Below are 23,768 nucleotides of genomic sequence, written 5' to 3' on the forward strand. Positions count from 1 at the left end.
TTTCTTCCCAAAGTTGTTTCCCAGTTTCATGTTAACGAGGAAATCGTTGTTCCGGCCTTTAACTCACCGGGTCTTTCCGTGGGTGAGGCCTCTTTTGGATGTTGTGCGGGCCTTAAGGACTTATGTTGACCGCACTTCTTCGTTTAGGGAGTCGGACGCTTTGTTTGTCCTCTATGGCTTCCGTAAAAAGGGTTGGCCTGCTTCAAAGCAAACTTTGGCAGCCTGGATCCATATGGCTATTTCTGAAGCTTATCTTCATGAAGGCCTACCGGTTCCTCCTCCTCTGAAGGCTCATTCCACTAGGTCTGTGGGTCCTTCGTGGGCAGCTCGACGTGGTGCCTCTGCAGTTCAGATCTGCAAGGCTGCTACGTGGTCCTCTGTCCATACCTTCGTGAGGAATTACAGGTTTGACACCTTCGCCTCTCAGGATGCTTCCTTCGGGCGGCGGATTCTCCTTTCTGCACAGGAGCGTCCCCACCCTTAAAGGATACTGCTTTGGGACATCCCCAAGGTATCCTGTGGATACCCTATGGACCCTGATGTAGAAAATATGAGATATGGTAAGAACTTACCCTTGTTATCTCTATTTCTACGAAGTCCATAGGGTTCCACAGGACTCCCGCCCTGTCGCACCTGTGCTGCAGATGGGCTTTGCTCTGGTCACCGTTTTTCCGTCTCCCTCTGGTGAGAATGTGATTCTTGTATGTGTCCAGATCTTTTTTCTCTCTCTTCCTTCTCCTCCTCCGGCCTATGGCTTGATAACTAACTGAGGTGCCTTGGCTCGGGGGCGGGGTATAGGAGGGGGACACTAGTGCATCCTGGGAGGCTGAAAAGCTTAACTCTATGGTGCCCGGCGACTGACGTCACACCTATACCCCAAGGTATCCTGTGGAACCCTATGGACTTCGTAGAAATAGAGATAACAAGGGTAAGTTCTTACCATATCTCATATTATTGTATCCATTCAACTGTGACCATTTTGTGGACTAGTATAGTGTGTATAACAGTTGCATAACACACAGAGCTGTGCTCCTCATTCGCTCCTGTAACTTTTTTGGGGGGGCAATGGTCTGACTCCTACACTTTCATCCTGGCTTCTAGATTTTAGAAAAATTTGTCAAGTCCTGTATTAAAGGAACCTGACCTCTCTCATCCCTTCTGTCTTAAAACTGACACCTCTTCTATCAGGTAAAACCTGAAAGTAAAGCTGGGTACACACTAAGCCCAACTGAGTATGCTGGAGCTATATACTGTAAATAATTGTTTATAATATTTCACAGAGCAGAATTTGATCTCTGAATCCCCTTCCATGTCTCCTTTTTTTATTTTGTATGGTTATCATCCTAGTTTTCCTTGTTTGTCCGAAGTTCCATGTTCCTGTTGCTGGTTCGCTCCTCTGAGAATTTTCTGAGAATATCTGGTGTGTAATCAAGGAGAATCTACCGTAGACCCTCTGTAAGTTGCAAAGCCATTCCCATTAACAGAGGGCGCGTGTTCCTTTAACGTCCGGAATCTCCTCCTACAGGTTCTAGTAGCCTTAGGCTGGAATTCTCTTCTTCTCTACATATTCCAAATGTATTTTGTGCTTCCCTGTTGACTTGTTTGCTCCTTTTTCCTCTGGCTGTACAAGGATAAGGGAAGTACAAGATAGATCCAATCCTGGATTCTCTAGTATCCATAATTGTTTTACAGCATCTCCTTGATTGGAAGGCATGCGGACTCGGCTTCAGGTAGTCCTGCTCTTCATCCAACATTTTCATAAGATGTGTCCTAATAAACCTTTTTAGATGTCTCTCCTCTAATTCCATTATCTTCTTCCTGGAACTGTGATCGAGTGACCACTTACATCATCGGTGCGCAGATTCCAACCAGATGCTTGTATTTAGTGTAGCACTCTCTGTGTCAGAGATTAAGGCTCCAGTCTTGTTCTAGTGTCTCAGTGCTTCCCTGTGTTACAGACTGTGGCTAGTCAGGCCATTCCTCTCCTGTGCTATCCTGTGGTTAGACCTTTGCTTGGTTGGCCATTCTCCTCATACTGTCTTCATGTGCCCTTACCATCAAGCCTAGTGTGGACCTTTCCATGTGCTCTCACCATCAAGCCTACTAGTATGGACCTTTCACTCCAAGAGGCAACTCTTAGAGGTCTCCCTTCAGTCCAAAGTACTTTGTGGGTAAGTACCAGAGGAAGCCGATGGACGGAATCTCGACCGTCGGCTTCCTGACTGTCTAATCCCGGCAAGGGGTTAAATGACAGGCGTCGATATCCCGATGCTTGTAATTTCACCTACGCCGGGAGCCCGACACCCGGCTTACCGATCGATGGTAAGCCAAGCGCGGGGTTTAGGGTTCCCGGGGGGGGGGCTTAAGGTTAGGCACCCCCCCTGAGAGGTTAGGTTTAGGCTAGGGGAAGGGGGGGTTAGGGTTAGGCACCCCCCGGGGGGAGTTTAGGGTTAGGCACCCCCCGGGCGACTTAGGTTTAGGCGTTGGGGAAGGGAGGTTAGGTTTATGCACTTGGGGGGAGGTCAGGGTTAGGAACCCCTAAGGGAGGGTTAGGAGGTAGAATTAGATTAGTAAGTACTTAGCTTTAACAATCGGGATTTCCTCCTCTGACGGGATTAGAACCGTCGACCGCATGTATTCCAGTACCAGAAGAGTGTTGAACTCTGCGCTTCTATTTTGTCCTCACTAATATTGGTTTACACCAAGAATCCACCTCTTTTCTGATTCTAGTCCATGACAGGGGGCCTTGTGCTGCAGAATGGGACCCGCATCCCGGGAGGGCACCTTTACACCCCTGTATGTGTGAGTAGGCAAGGCAGCTGCAATTTATCTGTTAGGCTATGCAGTTAGGCAGCACATGATGATACTTGCCAAATCTTTGTCATTATTCTATGTTGTTTTCATTGCTTTGGTCTTCAAGAATATGGCGGTCCCGTATTTACTGTCCTTTGTTGTCCAGATGACATGGCTGAGTTGCTGTTGGGAGAAGCCAAGCTTGAGCAATACCTGAAGGATAACCCCCTCAAACAAGGAGCCAGTCCCCGTGGAGCGCGGCCAAAGCTGACTGATGTCCGTAAGCACCTCACAGCAGCCCTGGATAGAGGCAACCTGAAGGTAAAGGAGTTATACTGTATCATTGCTGCTCATTGTCCTGTTATCGGTCATTAGCGGTCTCTGTGTCTGCATGTGTCACTCCTCTCCAGTTTCCCATTCTGTGAGTATTAAATTGCAGGTAAAAAGATCATTGTTTCAAGAGAGCCATATGGAAATCCCTTTTACGTACTCAGATTCCACGCTGTCCTCGGTCCCTTACAGAGTAGGGACATTATATGACTACCGTACCTTAGCAAAGGACATACAGCATCATTCAGCACCTACAGCAACATCCAGTGTTATCTTGTTACACATATTACCAGGCACCTGGCACTCCCTATCAGAGGGGGAATGTGGGTGGTCTGGCATAGATACACTGTGCCAGTTACCAGGCACTCCCTGTCAGTGGGGTTATACTGGTAGACTGGCATAGATACACTGTGCCAGTTACCAGGCACTCCCTGTCAGTGGGGTTATACTGGTAGACTGGCATAGATACACTGTGCCAGTTAACAGGCACTCCCTGTCAGTGGAGGTATACTGGTAGAATGGCATGTAGTGGAGAACACATTAAGATTATTGAAATTCAACTCTCTTATTTTTGAAGTTGGAACGTCCATCTTAAGTCTGGGTGGTGTCACAGGCATCTAATGGGTTATCGTGCGTTCCCATTCAAAAGATAAATGCCGGGTTACTTTAAATGATGGAATCAATAATGTGGTTTAAATCAGTGAAATAAATATTTGAAGTAAATATACCATCATGTCGGTGGGTGCGGGCGCAGGGGCAGGGAAAAGCAAAACATGCATTAATGTCTTCTGTCCCTGCTGTACAATCCATCTCTGCATAGCTGTCAGCCCATCTCTCTAACGCAGGGCTATTCAACAGGTGACCACACATCCCAGCATGCCCTGCCACAGGTTTACTATAAGGGCATGCTAAAACTGTGACAGGACATGCTGGGATGTGTAGTTCCTCAGCAGCTGAAGGGAAGCATATTGGAAAACCCCTGCTCTAAGGGATCCGTGATCCCTATTGGGGTATCTGTCCGTCAGTTTTGTAATTATGACTGTTAGTGTGATGTGTAATATTGTAGTGATGGGCAGCTTTAGCTGGACAATTTGTGCCCATGTCTCTGTGCATACAGGTGTCACTGGTCAGTACTGTCCTGTCTACTTCAGGGTCCATAGGGGGTCCACAGGGTTGACCTTGGGGTATAGCTGGATCTCGATCCACGGGCACCACGCAGTTAAAGCTTTGCTGCTCCCAGGATGCACTTGGGTCCGTCGTCCTCTATACCCCGCCCCCGACCACAGGCACCTCAGTTTTAGCTGGTGCCCGGCCGGAGTCGGGTCACCCTGGAGCAGTGGGGCTGCATAAGCAGCCCCTAAGCTTTATTTAAATTTTTTTTTTAAAGAAGATTTTATTATTTTATTTTTACTATCTTCAGAGCGGCAGCATAAGACTGTCCATCTGGACGTCCATGCTGCCGCTCCAACAAGCCCCGATGGCGCTGCGACGCCGGTACTGATCCGGGGATCGCAGCGGGACCCCGGAGTCAGTGCTAGCGTGGCTCCGGGACCTCCCACAGACTGCTGCCGGACTCAAGGGGCCAGGTAAGCCGCGTGCAGCGCTGTCAGCGCTGCGCGCGGGGGAAGTAATGCAGTCTTTATGCCGCCGGTCTCTGGGGACAGACCGGCTGCGTTAGTAGCGGCGGCGGCCTCCCCCCTCTGTGGATTACCCCGCGTGTCCGCTGGACCACCAGGGTGTAAGGCCGGCAGGGAACGGCGTCCTTGGGGTTCCATACTAGCAGGGGAGGCAGCCTTCCCTGCTTGAGCGGCTCCTCCCCTCAGCCCAGCGCGCCTTCTCTCAAGCGTGCTGGTGTCGCTGGGCTGTGCTCTCTCGGCCACTCCTCCTCAGAGCTCTCCGGCGGCCATCCTCCATGGCAGCAACGCAGAGCTCCCAGGCAGGCTTCCAGTGGACCGGTCCCCCTGCGTACCTCTCCCCTGATCAGGACAGTGTTCGCAGCGCTATAGCCCTCCCAGACACTGAATCTGGGAGGTTGATTGTAGCTGAAGGTGCAGTGAGTATACTTCTCTGCATGGTATGTGACTATTGCTAGTGCTGCTGTCTGTGCTTTTTCTACTTACTGTCAGCTTTTTACTATCCCTTTCCTTCTCCTACGGCCCGCAGGTGCGTGGGGGAGGGGTGTTCTTTCTGTGTACCTCACTTATCTAGATCTACATATTTGTGAGGTCCGTCACATACAGCGGTGTGCTACTCAGTACCAGATTGTGGGCTGTTTGTGTTGCATACTTGGGAGTGCGATACTTGGGAGTGCGTGGGTGTTGTACGCCTTACCTCGTTTCGGTGATACACGTTTATTGCAAAAAGTTTATGTCATGTCTGATGAGGAGAATGAGCGCTCCGAGGCTCCTGTGTTGTTTTCCTGCCGTCGCTGTTCGGCAGGGTTCGACGGGCCGGATTTGTCTCAGGACGGTCTGTGCGGGCGGTGCCAGCTGGTGCCTGGTCCCTCTATACCCCCGGTGGCGCAGGATCCTCCGTGGGCGATGTTTACGCAGGTGCTGGCGTCGATCGCGGACCGGCTTGCGGTCCCGACTGCGGCCCCTTCTAGGGCGTTGCCCCAGCCTACCATCCCCCGTTCCCCAGGTGTGACGCGTCTGGTGCAGTCTCCGCCCGGGTCTCAGTCTCAGACTGTGGGTCCTTATGCGGGTTTGCCTGAATTTGTGCAATCTCCCACGGTGCCGCAGCACCGTGGGAGATTGCAATCTATGTTGCACAGTGATTCGCCCCCACGGGCGTCCAAGCGACCCGTTCCGGCTTCACTGGCGGCTCAGTTTACGGACACGGATGTGTCTTTGGATAACGGGGAGATCCATGAAGACTCTGACTCGGATGCCGGGGCCCAGGAGGTGGAGGCGAAGTCCTCCATTAATGTGTCGGCATTGGTTAGGGCGGTGCGGGCCATCCTTCATATTGAGGAGGATGTGCAGGCTCCCAGGTCAAAGTACCCTAACTTTAAAAAGGCCATGGTGACTTTGACGGTTTTTCCCCTGTCAGACCAGTTAACGGATCATATGGCAGGGGCCTGGCAGTTGCCCAGCAAGAGATTCCAACCGCAGAAATGGTTGGCTTCAAACTATCCGTTTCCTGAGGCTCATTGCAGGAGGTGGGAAACTCCGCCTGCCGTGGATTCCCACGTTACCCGCTTAATTAAAAGCGCTACGCTGCCTCTGCCGTCTATCTCCTCCCTGAAAGGTCCCACGGACAGGAAAGTGGAGATTTGTTTAAAGTCTATTTACTCTCTCTCGGGGGCGGTGGCCCGTCCATCCATGGCCATCTCTTGGGTGGCTAAGGCCATCGAGAGCTGGACCAACGCCTTGGAGGATACCTTTCCGGAAGATGCTCTGGAGATCCAGAAAGCGTTGATAGGACAAATGAGGGATGCGGCTTACTACATTGGGGAAGCTTCGTTAGACGCGAGCCTGCTGACCTCTTGGGTGTCGGCTGCCGCTGTGTCGGCGCGTCGGTCCTTGTGGCTGAGGTCTTGGAGGGCTGACGCGGACTCCAAGAAGGGCCTGGAGGTCTTACCTTTTAATGGGGAGTTGCTTTTTGGTCCAGACTTGGACAAAATTGTGGATACGCTGGCTAAGTCTAAGTCAGCCTTCCTCCCTTCGGCTTCTGCACCTACCAAGGTACGGAGCTCTGCCTTTCGGTCCTTTCGGGTTCAGGGCAAGGCTAAAGGTCAGTCCTTCCCGAGGCAGTCGGCGACCAAGGCCGCTTCTAAGCCCAAGAAGCAGGCCTGGAGTGCCAGGCGCCCTTCTTCCAAGCAGGAGGATAAGCCCTCTGCCTGATGGGACGGGCCTCCCTCTGGGGGACACCAGAGTGGGAGGCCGACTTCTTCTGTTTGCCCAGTGCTGGCACGATACCACCACGGATGCCTGTGTTTGAGAAGTGGTCTGCCAGGGGTACGCCCTGTCTTTTCGGTACAGACCGCCCCACCAGTTTTTCTGCACCAGTCCTTCTCAGGATACGACCCAGACCTTACAGATTCAAGTAGCCATAGGGTCCTTGCTGAAAGCAGGGGTCATTGTTCCCGTTCCTCAATTACAACGAGGGATGGGGTACTATTCTTCTCTGTTTCTGGTGCAGAAACCCAATGGTTCTCATCGCCCTATCCTCCACTTGAAGTCTCTGAACAAATTCCTCAGAGTTCCCAAGTTCAGGATGGAGACGTTACGTTCCATCATCCTGGCGATGGAACCGGGGGATTACATGGTGTCCCTGGATATCCAGGACGCCTACCTCCATTTTCCGATAGCACCTTCGCACCAGCGGTATCTGAGGTTCGCTATCCTTCAACACCACTATCAGTTCCGGGCGCTACCCTTTGGTCTCTCCACGGCACCGCGGGTGTTCACGAAGATTATGGTGGTCATGGCCGCACATCTGCGGAACCAGAATGTACGGCTGCTGCCGTATCTGGACGACCTCCTGTTGCTGGAGAGCTCCCCGGAGGTACTGCTTCAACATCTCCACCTGACGGTCGCTTGCCTGCAAGCGCACGGGTGGCTGATAAATTGGAAAAAGTCCTCCCTGATTCCATCTCAGCGGATGGTTCATTTGGGGGCCCTGCTGGATTCGTCAGCAGAGGATCTTCCTGACTCCGGAGAAGGTCTCCTCCCTCCAGCTGCGGATACACAGTTGCCTGAGCAGTTGACGCCTGTCGGTTCATTCGGCTATGAGAGTTCTGGGGTCCATGGTGTCGACATTCGACATGGTGGAATTTGCCCAGTTCCACTCCCGGCCCCTGCAGGGGCTGATTCTATCGGAATGGAACGGGTTACCACACCGGATCCGCTCTCAGTTGCTGGTGTTGTCCCCGGAGGTTCTGCAGTCTTTGGCTTGGTGGCTTCAGACGGCTCATCTGCTCGAGGGGCGCCCCTTTTGGATCCCGGACTGGGTCCTGCTCACGACGGATGCCAGTCTTCGGGGTTGGGGGGCAGTGACCGGCTCATTATCGCTTCAGGGTCGTTGGTCCGCGGAAGAAGCTCTTCTTCCCATCAACATTCTGGAACTGCGGGCAGTATACAGGGCCCTGCAGTCATCCGGCCCCGCTCTTCACGGAAGGGTGGTTCAGGCGCAATCCGACAACGCCACCACGGTGGCGTACATCAACCACCAAGGAGGAACTCGCAGTCGGGCAGCGATGTCGGAGGTGTCTTGCATTCTTGCTTGGGCGGAGTGTCACATTCCAGCGATCTCGGCAGTCTTTATTCCCGGAGTCCTCAATTGGGAGGCGGACCTCCTCAGCCGTCACGACGTGCATCCCGGGGAATGGTCGCTTCACCCAGAGGTGTTTCAGCTACTCGTGGACAGGTAGGGGCTGCCGGAGCTGGACTTGATGGCCTCCCGTCACAATCACAAGGTGTCCGTTTACGGGTCAAGGACAAGAGACGCAGGCGCCAGTCTGGTAGACGCACTGTCGGTGAAATGGACGTTTCACCTGGCGTATCTGTTTCCTCCGATATCCCTGCTTCCTCGAGTTCTGCGGAAATGCAAGCAGGACGGCGGCACGCTCGTGCTGGTAGCTCCGGCGTGGCCCAGACGTCCTTGGCACTCCGATCTGAGGTGCCTCTCCATCGACGCTCTGTACCTTCTTCCTCAGCGTCAGGACCTATTGTCTCAAGGGCCCTGCCTTTACCCGGATCTGGGTCGGCTGTCTTTGACGTCGTGGCTCTTGAGACAGCCGTCTTAAGGTCTCGGGGTTTCTCCAGTTCGGTCATTGGTACCATGCTTAGGGCACGCAAGCCTGCTTCCGCACGGATTTACCATAGGGTGTGGCACACTTACTTTCGGTGGTGTGAATCCAGAAGCTATGATCCTCAGGTGTTCCGGGTTTCCAGAATCTTGGAGTTCCTTCAATCAGGTTTGGACCTCGGCTTACACCTTGCCTCTCTGAAGGTTCATGTGTCTACTTTGTCCGTGTGGTTTCAACGACGGATTGCTACACTGCCAGATGTTCACACCTTTTTCCAGGGTGTTCTCAGGATCCAGCCTCCCTTTGTGCCTCCGGTGGCTCCTTGGGACTTGGCGGTGGTACTACGGGTCTTGCAGGGTCCTCCTTTTGAGCCGCTTGAGTCGGTGGAACTCAAGTGGCTGACGTTTAAGACTGTTTTTCTCCTGGCAATTGCTTCTGCCAGGAGGGTGTCAGAATTGGGGGCACTTTCCTGTCGCCCTCCTTTTCTGATTTTTCACCAGGACAGAGCGGTGCTCCGCACTCGTCCTGTGTTTTTGCCCAAAGTGGTCTCAAAGTTCCACATTAATCAGGAACTTGTTGTGCCAGCTTTTCAGTCACCTGATCTTTCAGCTGGTGAGGCTTCCCTAGATGTAGTCCGGGCACTTAGAATTTATGTGGACCTTGCTTCGGTTAGGAAGTCTGATTCATTGTTTGTCCTCTTCGGTTTTCACAAGAGGGGTTGGCCTGCCAACAAGCAAACGTTAGCCTGTTGGCTTCGTTCCGTTATTTGTGAGGCTTATGCACAGGAGGGTTTACCTGTGCCAGCCTCTGTTAAGGCTCATTCCACTCGTTCTGTGGGTCCCTCTTGGGCTGCTAGACGTGGCGCCTCCGCTGTTCAGCTGTGTAAGGCGGCCACTTGGTCTTCAATTCAAACGTTTTTGAGGTTCTATGCGTTTGATACCTTCGCCTCTCAGGATGCATCCTTCGGGCGCCGAGTGCTCCTTTCAGCACAGGAGCGTCCCCGCCCTTAGTTGAACTGCTTTGGGACATCCCCAAGGTTAACCCTGTGGACCCCCTATGGACCCTGAAGTAGAAAACAAGAGATATGGTAAGAACTTACCTTTGTTATCTGTGTTTCTACGAAGTCCATAGGGTCCACAGGGCGCCCGCCCTGACGCACCTGGCTTCATATGGGCTATGTGACTGGTCACCGGTTTTCCGTCTCCCATTTCTGTGAGTATTGTTTCTTGTGTGTTCCAGTCTTCTTTCTCTCTGTTTAGTCTCCTCCTCCGGCCTTGGCTGCTTGCCAACTGAGGTGCCTGTGGTAGGGGGCGGGGTATAGAGGAGGATTGACCCAAGTGCATCCTGGGAGCAGCAAAGCTTTAACTGCGTGGTGCCCGTGGATCCTGATCCAGCTATACCCCAAGGTCAACCCTGTGGACCCTATGGACTTCGTAGAAACAGAGATAACAAAGGTAAGTTCTTACCATATCTCTTGTTATCCAGTCCAAATCCAACCAACTGGACTGGTGTTTGTTCATGCCGCGCGGAAGATCCTATAATTATTGAACCGCCGGGACTCTTCTCCTGCAAGAAACATGTTTACACATTTCACATTCAGGGCAATATTCAGTTGTATTTGCAGCTGGGCCCATGGGCCGTAGGCGCCCAGTAGTCAGTGCGCTTGTTGTGCCGCCCTGAGGTTAACTACAGAAAGTAGCTAAACTCATGCAAAATCCTGGGCTTAATGCCCAAAAGCCCGACTTTAGGCAGCTCGTCACCTCAGGTGGGTGCTTGCAGAAATAATGGTCGTTGCGGCATTCCCACCCCGCGGCACAAACAATTGAATATCACCCGTCATTTTAAGACAGAAGCTGCGGGTGCCCAAAAACTTTTGAATTCCCCCCCTTAGTATCCTATTCTGTATTTAGAATAATTTACCACCACGTGGAAGTGATGTCATCAGATATCGCACTTCCTGTACATATTACCTAACATAACATTTAACGATTATGGGACTTTTTTACTCTAATGGTCCAGATCCTGGGAATTGATTGGAAGGCTTTGTTATTGTAGCCATCTTAACCCTTTTGCTGCCAGAGTTTCTTACGTAGCGGTTAGACCAAAGGAAGATGCCATAGGAATGCTATAGGGTATACAATCGGGAATACCAACAGCCGGCTTCCCGACTGTCATATCCCGGCGAGGGTGCAATGCCCGGCGTCTAGATGTAGACGCCTGACATTTCCCCGATCGAAGGGATGCCGCGCGCCGCAGCGGACAGCTGCGGGGGCGGACGGTTAGGTTTAGAGCACCCGGGGGGGACTTAGGGTTAGGCACCCACCCGGGAGGGTAAAGGTTAGGCTAGGGGGAGGGAGGGTTAGGGTTAGGCACCCCCGGGGGGGACTTAGGGTTAGGCACGGCCGGCGGTATTTCATACCGATTCCTGCTATAGAGCATAGTGTTTTGGGAAGAGCTTGATAGATGAATGGAATGGAGACTGTAACAATGGCTCTGTACAGTAAGCTTACATCTTGCTCGCCCATAGTTTTACCAGCAGAATCTAGCTAAGGCCGGGCACACAATAAATCAGTTCCACATTTATCTGTAAAAGAAATACTGAACCCCAAACTTAAAATGTCCACATTATAATCATGAAAGTAAAATATATCGTTTAGCGATACCCAGGCTTTCAACCGTAGCTCTGTTATTAGAAATCCCCCACCGCCCATCCCTTCAATCCATTACAGACTGCTGAAGCCCCCCGCCCCCAAATACATCATAAGGACACTGCTCTGCTGGGAGTTCCTTATACAGGTCAGACAGTTGGGAGTACAGTCATTTCAGTTAGTGACATCACTGGCTCCACCCCTTTGTATGAATCCTCCTATCCACACAGGGCCTGATTCAGAGCCGGACGCTCTGTATCAGGGCGTTTTTTTTTTTTCTTCTTTGGTGCGGCCTCCAGACCACTCGCATAGCTGTGGGTGACCACCCACAGCTATTGCATGTGGCCAGGTGATGGTTGCGATGGTCTCGACCATCGGGGCTTGCGACGAGACCCTTGCAGTAGGATCTCGTTCCCGCAAGCCCCAGTGAGCTTCTGGCTCTTAATAGACCCGGAAGCTCACCCACTGACCTCACTCGTGAGGTCAATGGGGCCACCCCCAAACGGCAGGCGGTCCGTCGGGAACGCCTCCATTTGGCCAGCCACCCCCCCCCTGCCCGCCTCTAAAACGGTGCGAGCTGTCGATCAAAATCGACAGCCATCCCCTTTTGGTGTGAGACCCGGAGTGACGGAGCTCCCGTCGCTAGCCGGGTCTCACGCACGCGCACGTCAGAGCCAGCTCCGGCATGCGCAGTGGTCAAACATTGACCAGCTCACGAGTGGGTCTGAATCAGGCCCACAGTGCTTTCTTACATAGCAAGTCTGATAGACTGTCAGTCACTTTATGTCTGCTCTGTAAATACAACTTCATCTGTTGCAGAGTGAGAAAAGCATATTGGGTGTATGTGCGTGTGTGTGTGTGTATATATATATATATATATATATATATATATATATATATAACCAGATCCTACAGACTTTACAGCTTTTCATAATCAGACGACTGGGCCTCTAATAAGATAAGAGGAGAACTGATATATAAAATGTTATTTCAAGTTTAAATCATTATAAGGTCAGGGTTTAAAACATTTTATTATTGTGAAGGCCCCCACCCGACTACTACTTGATGCCACCCGTCTGGAAAGAATTTCTGGGGAGAACACTGTATAGAGAGAGATGGATGAACATATACACTCCTTTCCTGTATATTAACATCATATATGTCTATACAGTACTTGCTTTATAGTATATTTCTGAGATACAGAGAAATAAAAAGACCAGTATTGTGCCTATAAAAGCTCATTAAGCCTGGACACAGATTGGAAAATGTAATGTTTGAAATATATTAGGAAGAGGAAATATTACAAGTAGAATCTACAGGGTAACGGGATCAGGGTTATTTAATATCTCCATTAGTGATATTACAAGTGATCTGGAAAGGAAGACGATTGTTTTGCTGATGACATGCGGATATCCGTGGGCGCCAACAAAATGACTAATGAATTTTCCAAATGGAAGGACCGTGACAAGTGATTTTGCAGAGTGCAAAATAATGTGCCACAAACCGGAGCAGCAGAATAGCATCCACAACTTTCATTTTCCACTCATTTCCAGTTACCATAGCGACAGCGTCTGTCTCCCTGCCTGCTAGCCTCCTACGTGCCATTGTACACTACTGATAGTATATGTGACTGTGTATACCTTCTATTATATCACACTGACATTACTGACTCTAATTAAATAGTGCCAGTATAGTGCAGCTTTGATTGCCAGGCCACCTGTGGGAGGCTGATAAAGGGTGTGTCTGTCTCTGAAGTCAGTCTCTTACTACATGGGGAACAGAGGCCTGTTGAGAGACACTGATTACTGAATGTAAGTGCTGTGCTAAAGACTTCTGTTTTCTGAGAGGGATGTTAGGTCCTTCCACTCTGAGAGAGGAAATCATTTTGTTTAGTTAGAGATGTATAGGACCAGATTTACTTTAATGTTTTGTTTATTTTTGTGCTGCTAAGAAAACTAGTTATGTAGACTTGTACCAAGGCCCTGAACTGGTGTACTACTATTTGGCTGCTGCATGACTACTGCAACCATTAAGGCCAGGATACATACTAACTGGGATACCTGAAGACTGGACCTTGAAGTAAACCTACAGCCTTCATTTTTTTTACATTGGCCTCACCTATAACCTGAATAACTATACACATTAGGAGTAAGTGACAGTGCAGGCAGCGTAGTCTCATACAGAGTATAATGGGGAATATCAGGAGGAGACTGATTACATTGTCCTCACCTATAACCTGGATAACTATGTACATTAGGGGTAAATGACAGTGCAGGCAGCGTAGTCTCATACAGTGTATAATGGGGAATATCAGGAGCAGACTGATTACATTGTCCTCCCCTATAACCTGGATAACTATGTACATTAGGAGTAAGTAACAGTGCGGGCAGCGTATTCTCATACAGTGTATAATGGGGAATATCGGGAGCAGAGTGATTACATTGTCCTCACCTATAACCTGGATAACTATGTACATTAGGAGTAAGTGACAGTGCAGGCAGCGTAGTCTCATACAGTGTATAATGGGGAATATCAGGAGCAGACTGATTACATTGTCCTCACCTATAACCTGGATAACTATGTACATTAGGAGTAAGTGACAGAGCAGGCAGCATAGTCTCATACAGTGTATAATGGGGAATATCAGGAGCAGACTGATTATTGTCCTCACCTATAACCTGGATAACTATGCACATTAGGAGTAAGTGACAGTGCAGGCAGCATAGTCTCATACAGTGTATAATGGGGAATATCAGGAGCAGACTGATTACATTGTCCTCACCTATAACCTGGATAACTATACACATTAGGAGTAAGTGACAGTGCAGGCAGCGTAGTCTCATACAGTGTATAATGGGGAATATCAGGAGCAGACTGATTACATTGTCCTCACCTATAACCTGGATAACTATGCACATTAGGAGTAAGTGACAGTGCAGGCAGCGTAGTCTCATACAGTGTATAATGGGGAATATCAAGAGCAGACTGATTACATTGTCCTCACCTATAACCTGGATAACTATGCACATTAGGAGTAAGTGACAGTGCAGGCAGCGTAGTCTCATACAGTGTATAATGGGGAATATCAGGAGCAGACTGATTACATTGTCCTCACCTATAACCAGGACATCACCAGTGATGTCAGTAGTGGACTGCCTGCTCTATTAGTGCTTTAAGTCCACTTAGGCTTATGGGTGCCGAGACTCTACCACAGGGTCTCATCGCAAGCCCGATGGTCGTGATAATCGCGACCATCTCCAGGCCGCTCGCACAAGCTGTGGGTGGTCACCCACAGCTTTGCGAGCGGACTGGAGGAAGAAAAAAAAAACACGCCCATCAGACCTGCGAGCTGCCTACGGCAGCGAGCGGGTCTAAATTAGGCCCTTTATCTCCGTTCACTTTATCTCTATCCAAGGCTTAGTAAATAGACCCCTGTGTTACTACAGAGGTGAGGGAGGGGAATGTATTTCTACAGAGGTGAGGGAGGGGTATGTTTTACTACACAGGTGAGGAAGGGGAATGTCAAATCTGTTTACGGGGTGAAGGAGGGGAATGTGTTACATCCAAGGCTTAGTAAATAGACCTCACATTCCCTTCCCTCACTATACAAATATAGGAGCCGCACCAACTGCCAGTGATGTTTGGCAGCACTTGGGGTGACAGTTGGTGATTTGAATATGATCTGTGCTGCAGCCACGATGAGACAGGACATTGCACAGGGGAGGAAACATTTTAGCCCCTTTCACCCCCTTAGGAGTCGAATTACGAAAAATCCCTTTTCTTCAGGATCCATAGGGCTCCACAGGGGAGACAATGGTGTGCAGGTGGGACCTGGAGGACCGGACACCAACAGCAAAGCTTTTCAATCCCCGGATTCTCTGGTCCTTCCCCCTAAACCCCGCCCATAGCCTGAGGACAACTCAGTTTCGTTGGTGTCCTTTAGGAGCTGGATCACCGTTTTGACAGTGGGGCTGCTATTAAGCGGCCCAAGCTTATTTTTTTTTTACTTTTATTTTCATTTATTTTACTACTGAACAGCAGCGCGAGACAGACCTTTGGACATCTGCACTGCAGCTCCATCACCCCTCCGCGGCGCTGTGACACCAGCACTCGGCTAGGTACTCCCGGCAGGGCTGTAAAGGCTCCCTCTACAGCCTTTCATCAAATGCCGCAAAAAGAGAGACCCTTATCTAGTAACCCTACTAAGTGTGCTGTGTTATCTTCCCAGTCCTCCCAGCTATCAGATTCTGAGTTATCATCTGGGGAGGCAGAAGACGCAGACCTCTCCCACTCTGACTCCCCCTCGGGAGACGAGGAACCCCCCTCTAAATTGAATATACCTGCACTTTTGAGAGTTGTAAAATCTGTTCTTCAAATAGAAGAGACAGAACCTGCTGCTAAGGCAAAAGAGCCAGTATTTAAGCGACAGAAGGTAGTTTTGCCAGAGTTTCCTCACTCTGATCAGCTAACTGATCATATGAGTGAGGCATGGAATATGCCCAGTAAAAGATTTCAGCTACTGTACCTAAATGTTTATTTCTTTTACCCTCTTCCTGCTACTGATTGCACTAAATGGGAAGTTCCCCCAGCAGTGTATTCCCACGTGACACATCTGGTCAAGAATGCTACCTTACCTATCCATACTGCAACCTCCTTAAAGGAGACTACGGATAGAAGGATGGAAGCTTGTCTACAATCTATTTACTCTCTTATAGGAGCTATTACTCGTCCTGCTAAGGCGTCAAAAGCCATTGAGAGTTGGGCAGAGGCCCTAGAAGAGACATTTCCCTCTGATGCTTTGAGGGAACAGCTGTCCTACATATCTCACATTAGAGATGCAACCTCATATTTGGGTTAAGCAGCTCTGGATACAGCTCTCCTAGATTCCTAGCTTCCAAGACATCTGCCACTTCTGTAGTAGCCCGCCGTTTTGTTTGGCTCCGCTCCTGGAAGGCAGATTCGGACTTTAAAAAGGCATTGGAGTCTCTGTCTTATTCTGGGGATATCCTGTTTGGCACAGAATTGTACAAAATTGTGACTACCATGGCAGCTTCCAAGACGGTGTAACTGCCCTCTGCATATAATGCGAAGCCTTGGATGTCATACTTTCGGTACTTTCATCCTCAAGGAAAAGCTAAAGGTCAGTCTTTTCCAAGGCATCAGGCTTCAACTAAGGCTTCCAAGCCTAGGACCAAACAGACCTGGGCGACTAGACGTCCACCTACCAAATCTGAGGACAAGCCTTCAGCCTGACGGGGCGGGCCTCTCCCTAGATGGGAGGCCAACTTCTTCAATTCTCCCAGTTCTGGCATCAGACCACATCAGTCGTCTGGGTAAGAGTCCCCCACGGATATGGAGCCTGGGAACTTTATGGTATCTCTGGACTTTCAGAACGCTTACTTACATGTACCTATAGCGCCTTCTCATCAACAATATCTCCGGTTTGCTAAACTACAGTAACATTACCAATTTCAGGCTCTGCCTTTTGGTCTTTCAACGGTCCTCAGATCTTTAGCAAGATCATGGCAGTTATGGCGGCCTAGCTTCATCGTCTAGGGATCAGACTGCTCCCATACTTAGACGATCCTTGCTGCTGGCCATCTCCCCAGAAATTCTTCACCGCCATCTACAAGTAACCATTGCCATTCTACAAACGCACGATTGGCTGATCAACTGGAAAAAGTCTTCCTTGACACCTTCTCAAAGAATGATACATCTGGAAGCCCTCCTGGACTCTCAGGTTCACAGAATCTTCCTAACAGCAGACAAAATCTCGGTATTATAGCACCAAGTAAGCAGACTACTACACAGTCACCGAGTGTCAATTCACTCTGCATTGCAGACCCTGGGATCCATGGTGTCCACTTTCAACATCGGGGAGTTTGCTCAGTTTCACTCCAGGCCCCTATAACACCTGATCCTCTCCAGGTGGAACGGGCTGCCCCATGTGCTCAGATCAAAGAAGATGGGCCTCTCCTTGGAGGTTCGTATGTCCCCAACCTGGTGGCTACAGACGTCCCACTTAGACAAGGGACGCCCCTTTTGGATCCCGGACTGGGCACTCCTCATCACAGATGAAAGCCTCCATGTGTGGGGCGCGGTGACTGGCCAGAGCTCGTTCCAAGGCCACTGGACTCCAGCCAAGCTTGGAGTCCAAGACCTCTGCAATTGTCCCTGGCATGCTGTCATTCACCTTCTGGGCCACATACTGACTGATGGCCGCCCATTCTTGCCTAATCAATGCTTGGAGTTTGTCAGAATTTGTGGGTTTTTGTTTGTACACACGCCTCTTGAGGATTGACCACAATTTCTCAATGGGATTTAGGTCTGGGGAGTTTCCTGGCCATTGTTTTGTTCCCCCAGCCACTTAGTTATAACTTTTGCCTTATGGCAAGGTGCTCCATCATGCTGGAAAAGGCATTCTTCCTCACCAAACTGTTCTTGGATGTTTGGTAGAAGTTACTCTGGGAGGATGTTTTGGTTTCTTGGCCATGGACCCAAAATGGGACCATTCTTTATTCATGGCTGTGTTCTTAGGCAAAATTGTGAGTGAGCCTACTCCCTTGGCTGAGAAGCAACCCCACACATGATTAGTCTGAGGATACTTGTATCATTCTCAAAACTTATATACAGTGTGTGTATATATATATATATATATATATATATATATATATATATGAGAGAGACAGAAAAATAATAATATAGATAATTGTTGTACACCCATCATGGAACATACACACACTGAGCCATGTGACACCGGTGATACCACTGCTCTCCCAATATATCCCTGCTCTCCCAATATATCACTGCTCTCCCAATATATCACTGCTCTCCCAATATATCACTGCAGTCCGGTGATGCTGTCACCAGCCATCTAATATAAGGATTTATTTTACCCACTGGGTGACACTGAACCAGTGATTGGCATCTAATCTCTCACCACAGCAAGAAGTCGGTTTGGTAATGGTAAAGGTTTTGGGCAGAAAACTGCACCCCTCACCTACACACAGATGAAGAGTGTAATAGTATTTATAATTTTGCCGTCTGTAAAGGTAATAGGGGCCATTGACAGGACTGAGGGGATACACCCTCGGTACCAGCACAGCTATTTCTCTGTGTATACAGAGGGTTAACGCAGAGCACAGCGTACATGTAAAATACAATTAGTGTAATGAACCTCTGATTTGGTTTTAGGCCAGTTGTTTAATACCATAATGACTTGAGACAGATGGGAGGCTATCAATTTCCTGTCCCAGCGCTGGCTGGGGAGTGAGCCCTGCTCCATTAATAATAATGACTTAGCGGAGGATTAATACTCTATAGCGTTCACCCTGTTCTCTCTGTCTCTGCAGAACTTAGCCATTGTTTTATTATCATAGCAGACATATAACGAGATTGTGCTATCTATGTACAAGTCCTATTTCTCCAGTGTTATCAGCTTATTATTTATCACTCAAAAATACCATGAAATAGTTGGATAGCTGGAAAAGGATCCTATTAAAGATTTCCTTAGGCAGGTGGCATGAGCTATTGAGTACAGATATGATAAAAAGTTGGTAATTATCCCCTCTGCACCCTTCGCCCGTTACACCCCAGCCTTACTGCATTGCGGTGGGCTGGTCACTGTGCCCCAGGATTCTGTTGGCAGTACCAGACACCTATAGTCAAATAGGGTGCCACAGGCGTGTTCATTCCTCGTTTGGCTGCTTTGTATGCCCCCCACTGTGATGTAACCACCGTGCTTATTGGCCACTCCGGCTTGGTATGGTGAAGAGGAGCCAGAACACTGTGTAAGACCAGAGCAAGTTGTGTACAGGAAATGTCCCTTGTCCTATTCTCTATATAGTCTACACACAGTGTAATATTGCAGAGTACCGGTCTGTCACAGACGCTGTAATACCAGGCACCCGCTTCTGTTTGCTGAACATGTAACCTCTTACTCCAGTTTACATTGATGAAGCCACCTTCCCAGGAGCAGAACGGTGACCTCTCTACTGTACAGTGTATCCGGAAAGTATTCACAATGCTTCAATTTTTCCACATTTTGTTATGTTACAGCCTTATTCCAAGATGGAATAAATTTAATTTTTGTCCTCAAAATTGTACACACAATACCCCATAATGACAACATGTAAAAAGTTTTTTTGAGATTATTGCAAATGAAATTAAAAAAAAAAAAAAAAACACTAAGAAATCACATGTACATAAGTATTCACAGCCTTTGCCATGAAGCTCAAAATTGAGCTCAGGTGCATCCTGTTTCCACTGATCATCCTTGAGATGTTCCTACAACTTAATTGGAGTCCACCTGTGGTAAATTCAGTTGATTGGACATGATTTTGAAAGGCATGCACCTGTCTATATAAGGTCCCACACTTGACAGTGCATGTCAGAGCACAAACCATGCATGAAGTCCAAGGAATTGTCTGTAGACCTCCGAGACAGGATTGTCTCGAGGCACAAATCTGGGGAAGGGTACAGAAAATATCTGCTGCTTTGAAGGTCCCAATGAGCACAGTGGCCTCCAACATCTGTAAATGGAAGAAGTTCGGAACCACCAGGACTCTTCCTAGAATTGGCCGTCCGTCTAAACTGAGCGATCGGGGGAGAAGGACCCTAGTCAGGGAGGTGACCAAGAACCCGATGGTCACTCTATCAGAGCTACAGCATTCCTCTGAGGCAACTAACAAAATAACTGTATATTAATAAGCTTGGATGGGAAAATAGCAGCTGCTGTACTCTAAAGACAGACGTACCTGTATACCTGGTCATGTATAAAATATATACCTGTCCTGTTGGCAGATAATAACATTGTAAATTACACAGAATCCGCTTATAGAGGTGGGCACGGTCCATTGAGGGACAAGAGCTTTCATTTGTCATCTTTCTCTTTGTAGTCAGACTTCATGCAAGAAGCCAACTTGATAATGGCCAAGATGAGCTATATAGAAGGAGACTATAATGAGGCTCTTAGTATTTACGCCCGAGTTGGATTAGATGAAATACCGCTGGTGGCTTCTCCTCCTTATAAGCTGCGCATGGTCGCTGAAGCCTTCTCCACCAAAGGTAAGAACCGCAGCTCCCTGAGACACTGACCGTATGCCTGTCATTTCCAGTTACTGTGATTGGGATGGTCCTCACTGGCAAATCCGTGTCGTTAATTGTTCTGCTGTCTTAATTTGAAAATGAAGATACTGCATAAGTATGTAACCAAACAGGAGGATCGAGGGCCCTGCTCGCAAGAGCTTACATTCTCGGAAATATTGAGGTCACTGAGAATTCAACCTATCCATTCACTAGCAATATAAATCTATATAATATTTCTCTTCAGGGGCAAAAATATAAGTCATCCTGTTGGCATGTGCATGTCACCTCTGACGTTGATGATGAGAGTATTATAGACCATTATGACCATTAAATCATAATGGTCTACAAACACAAAGGATACTCAGCCACCTCCTCCACTAACCATGAAAGGTTTATAGTTGGGAGGGATGAAGCTGGAGGATCAGGAAGCCGCTGTTGCAGGTAAGCTGTGGAGATGGCAGTGGACGGTGACTGCTGTGGGAAGGAGAAAGTAAGTTGTGGGACAATGTGAAACAGACGAGAGGGACGCGGTATAACACAGGAGGAGAGAGGGACGCGGTATGACACGGGAGGAGAGAGGGACGCGGAATGACACAGGAGAGAGGGACACGGTATGACACAGGAGGAGAGAGGCACACGGTATGACACGGGAGGAGAGAAGGACACGGTATGACATGGGAGGAGAGAAGGACACGGTATGAAACAGGAGGAGAGAGGGACGCGGTATGGCACAGGAGGAGAGAGGGACGCGGTATGACACAGGAGGAGAGAGGCACACGGTATGACACAGGAGGAGAGAGGCACACGGTATGACACAGGAGGAGAGAGGCACACGGTATGACATGGGAGGAGAGAGGCACACGGTATGACAAGGGATGAGAGAAGGACACGGTATGACACATTAGGAGAGAAGGACACGGTATGACACAGGAGGAGAGAGGGACGCGGTATGAAACAGGAGGAGAGAGGGACACTGGAGGAGAGAGGGACGCGGTATGACGCGGGAGGAGAGAGGGACGCGGTATGACGCGGGAGGAGAGAGGGACGCGGTATGACGCGGGAGGAGAGAGGGACGCGGTATGACGCGGGAGGAGAGAGGGACGCGGTATGACGCGGGAGGAGAGAGGGACGCGGTATGACGCGGGAGGAGAGAGGGACGCGGTATGACGCGGGAGGAGAGAGGGACGCGGTATGACGCGGGAGGAGAGAGGGACGCGGTATGACGCGGGAGGAGAGAGGGACGCGGTATGACACTATGACACAGGAGAAGAGAGGGACGTGGTTTGACACGGGAGGAGAGAAGGACGCGGTATGACACGGGAGGAGAGAGGGACGCGGTATGACACGGGAGGAGAGAGGGACGCGGTATGACACAGGAGGAGAGAGGGACGCGGTATGACACGGGAGGACAGAAGGACACAGTATGACACAGGAAGAGACAGGGACACGGGAGGAGAGAAGGACACGGTATGACACAGGAGGAGAGAGGGACGCGGTATGACACAGGAGGAGAGAGGGACGCGGTGTGACACAGGAGGAGAGAGGGACGCGGTGTGACACAGGAGGAGAGAGGGACGCGGTGTGACACAGGAGGAGAGAGGGACGCGGTATGACACAGGAGGAGAGAGGGACGCGGTATGACACAGGAGTGAGAGAGGGACACAGGAGGAGAAAAGGACACGGTATGACACGGGAGGAGAGAAGGACGCGGTATGACACGGGAGGAGAGAGGGATGCGGTATGACACGAGAGGAGAGAAGGACACGGTATGACACGGGAGGAGAGAGGGACGCGGTATGACATGGGAGGAGAGAAGGACACGGTATGACACGGGAGGAGAGAGGGACACGGGAGGAGAGAGGGACGTGGTATGACACGGGAGGAGAGAGGGACGCGGTATGACACGGGAGGAGAGAGGGACGCGGTGTGACACGGGAGGAGAGAGGGACGCGGTATGACACGGGAGGAGAGAGGGACGCGGTATGACACGGGAGGAGAGAGGGACGCGGTATGACACGGGAGGAGAGAGGGACGCGGTATGACAGAGGAGGAGAGAGGGACGCGGTGTGACACAGGAGGAGAGAGGGACGTGGTATGACACGGGAGGAGAGAGGGACGCGGTATGACACTATGACACAGGAGGAGAGAGGGACGCGGTATGACACGGGAGGAGAGAGGGACGCGGTATGACACGGGAGGAGAGAGGGACGCGGTATGACACGGGAGGAGAGAGGGACGCGGTATGACAGAGGAGGAGAGAGGGACGCTGTGTGACACAGGAGGAGAGAGGGACGCTGTGTGACACATGAGGGGAGAGGGACGCTGTGTGACACAGGAGGAGAGAGGGACGCGGTATGACGCAGGAGGAGAGATGGACGCGGTATGATGCAGGAGGAGAGAGAGGGACGCGGTATGACGCAGGAGGAGAGAGGGACGCGTTTTGACGCAGGAGGAGAGAGGGACGCGGTATGACACAGGAGGAGAGAGGGACACGGGAGGAGAGAAAGACACGGTATGACACGGGAGGAGAGAAGGACGTGGTATGACACGGGAGGAGAGAGGGACACGATATGACACGGGAGGAGAGAAGGACACGGGAGGAGAGAGGGACGCGGTGTGACACAGGAGGAGAGAGGGACGCGATATGACACGGGAGGAGAGAGAGGGACACGGTATGACACAGGAGGAGAGAGGGACGCGGTATGACACGGGAGGAGAGAGGGACGCGGTATGACACGGGAGAGGGGCACAGGATTTTACAGTAAACCTCAGGATTATTACTAGTAACCGTTTCAGTAATCATACACACAGTAGTCACACACACACACACAGTAATCACACACAGTAATCATACAGTAATCACACACACAGTAATCATATAGTAAACATACACACACAGTAATCACACACGCAGTAATCACACACACAGTAATCACACACACACAGTAATCACACACAGTAATCACACATACAGAAATCACACACAGTAATCACACACACGCAGTAATCACACACGCAGTAATCACACACACAGTAATCACACACACACAGTAATCACTCACACAGAAATCACACACAGTAATCACACACGCAGTAATCATACAGTAATCACACACAGTAATCACACACGCAGTAATCACACACACACGCAGTAATCA

General features: G+C 50.0%; 1 protein-coding gene across 2 annotated transcripts in view; it reads left to right on the forward strand.

Annotated features, from left to right (window-relative positions):
* Window positions 1-23,768, forward strand: part of TTC7B (tetratricopeptide repeat domain 7B) — a 206,775-nt gene that overhangs the window by 17,030 nt on the left and 165,977 nt on the right. For both annotated transcript variants that reach the window (XM_088455569.1, XM_088455570.1), the window contains exons 2-3: window positions 2,960-3,114; window positions 20,421-20,589. In XM_088455569.1, coding sequence (XP_088311695.1) covers window positions 2,960-3,114; window positions 20,421-20,589 — 324 coding nt within the window. The remainder of the gene's footprint in view (window positions 1-2,959; window positions 3,115-20,420; window positions 20,590-23,768) is intronic.

This window comes from Taudactylus pleione, unplaced genomic scaffold (assembly GCF_031769625.1).
Source record: "Taudactylus pleione unplaced genomic scaffold, aTauple2 ptg000660l, whole genome shotgun sequence".
NCBI lineage: Eukaryota > Metazoa > Chordata > Amphibia > Anura > Myobatrachidae > Taudactylus > Taudactylus pleione.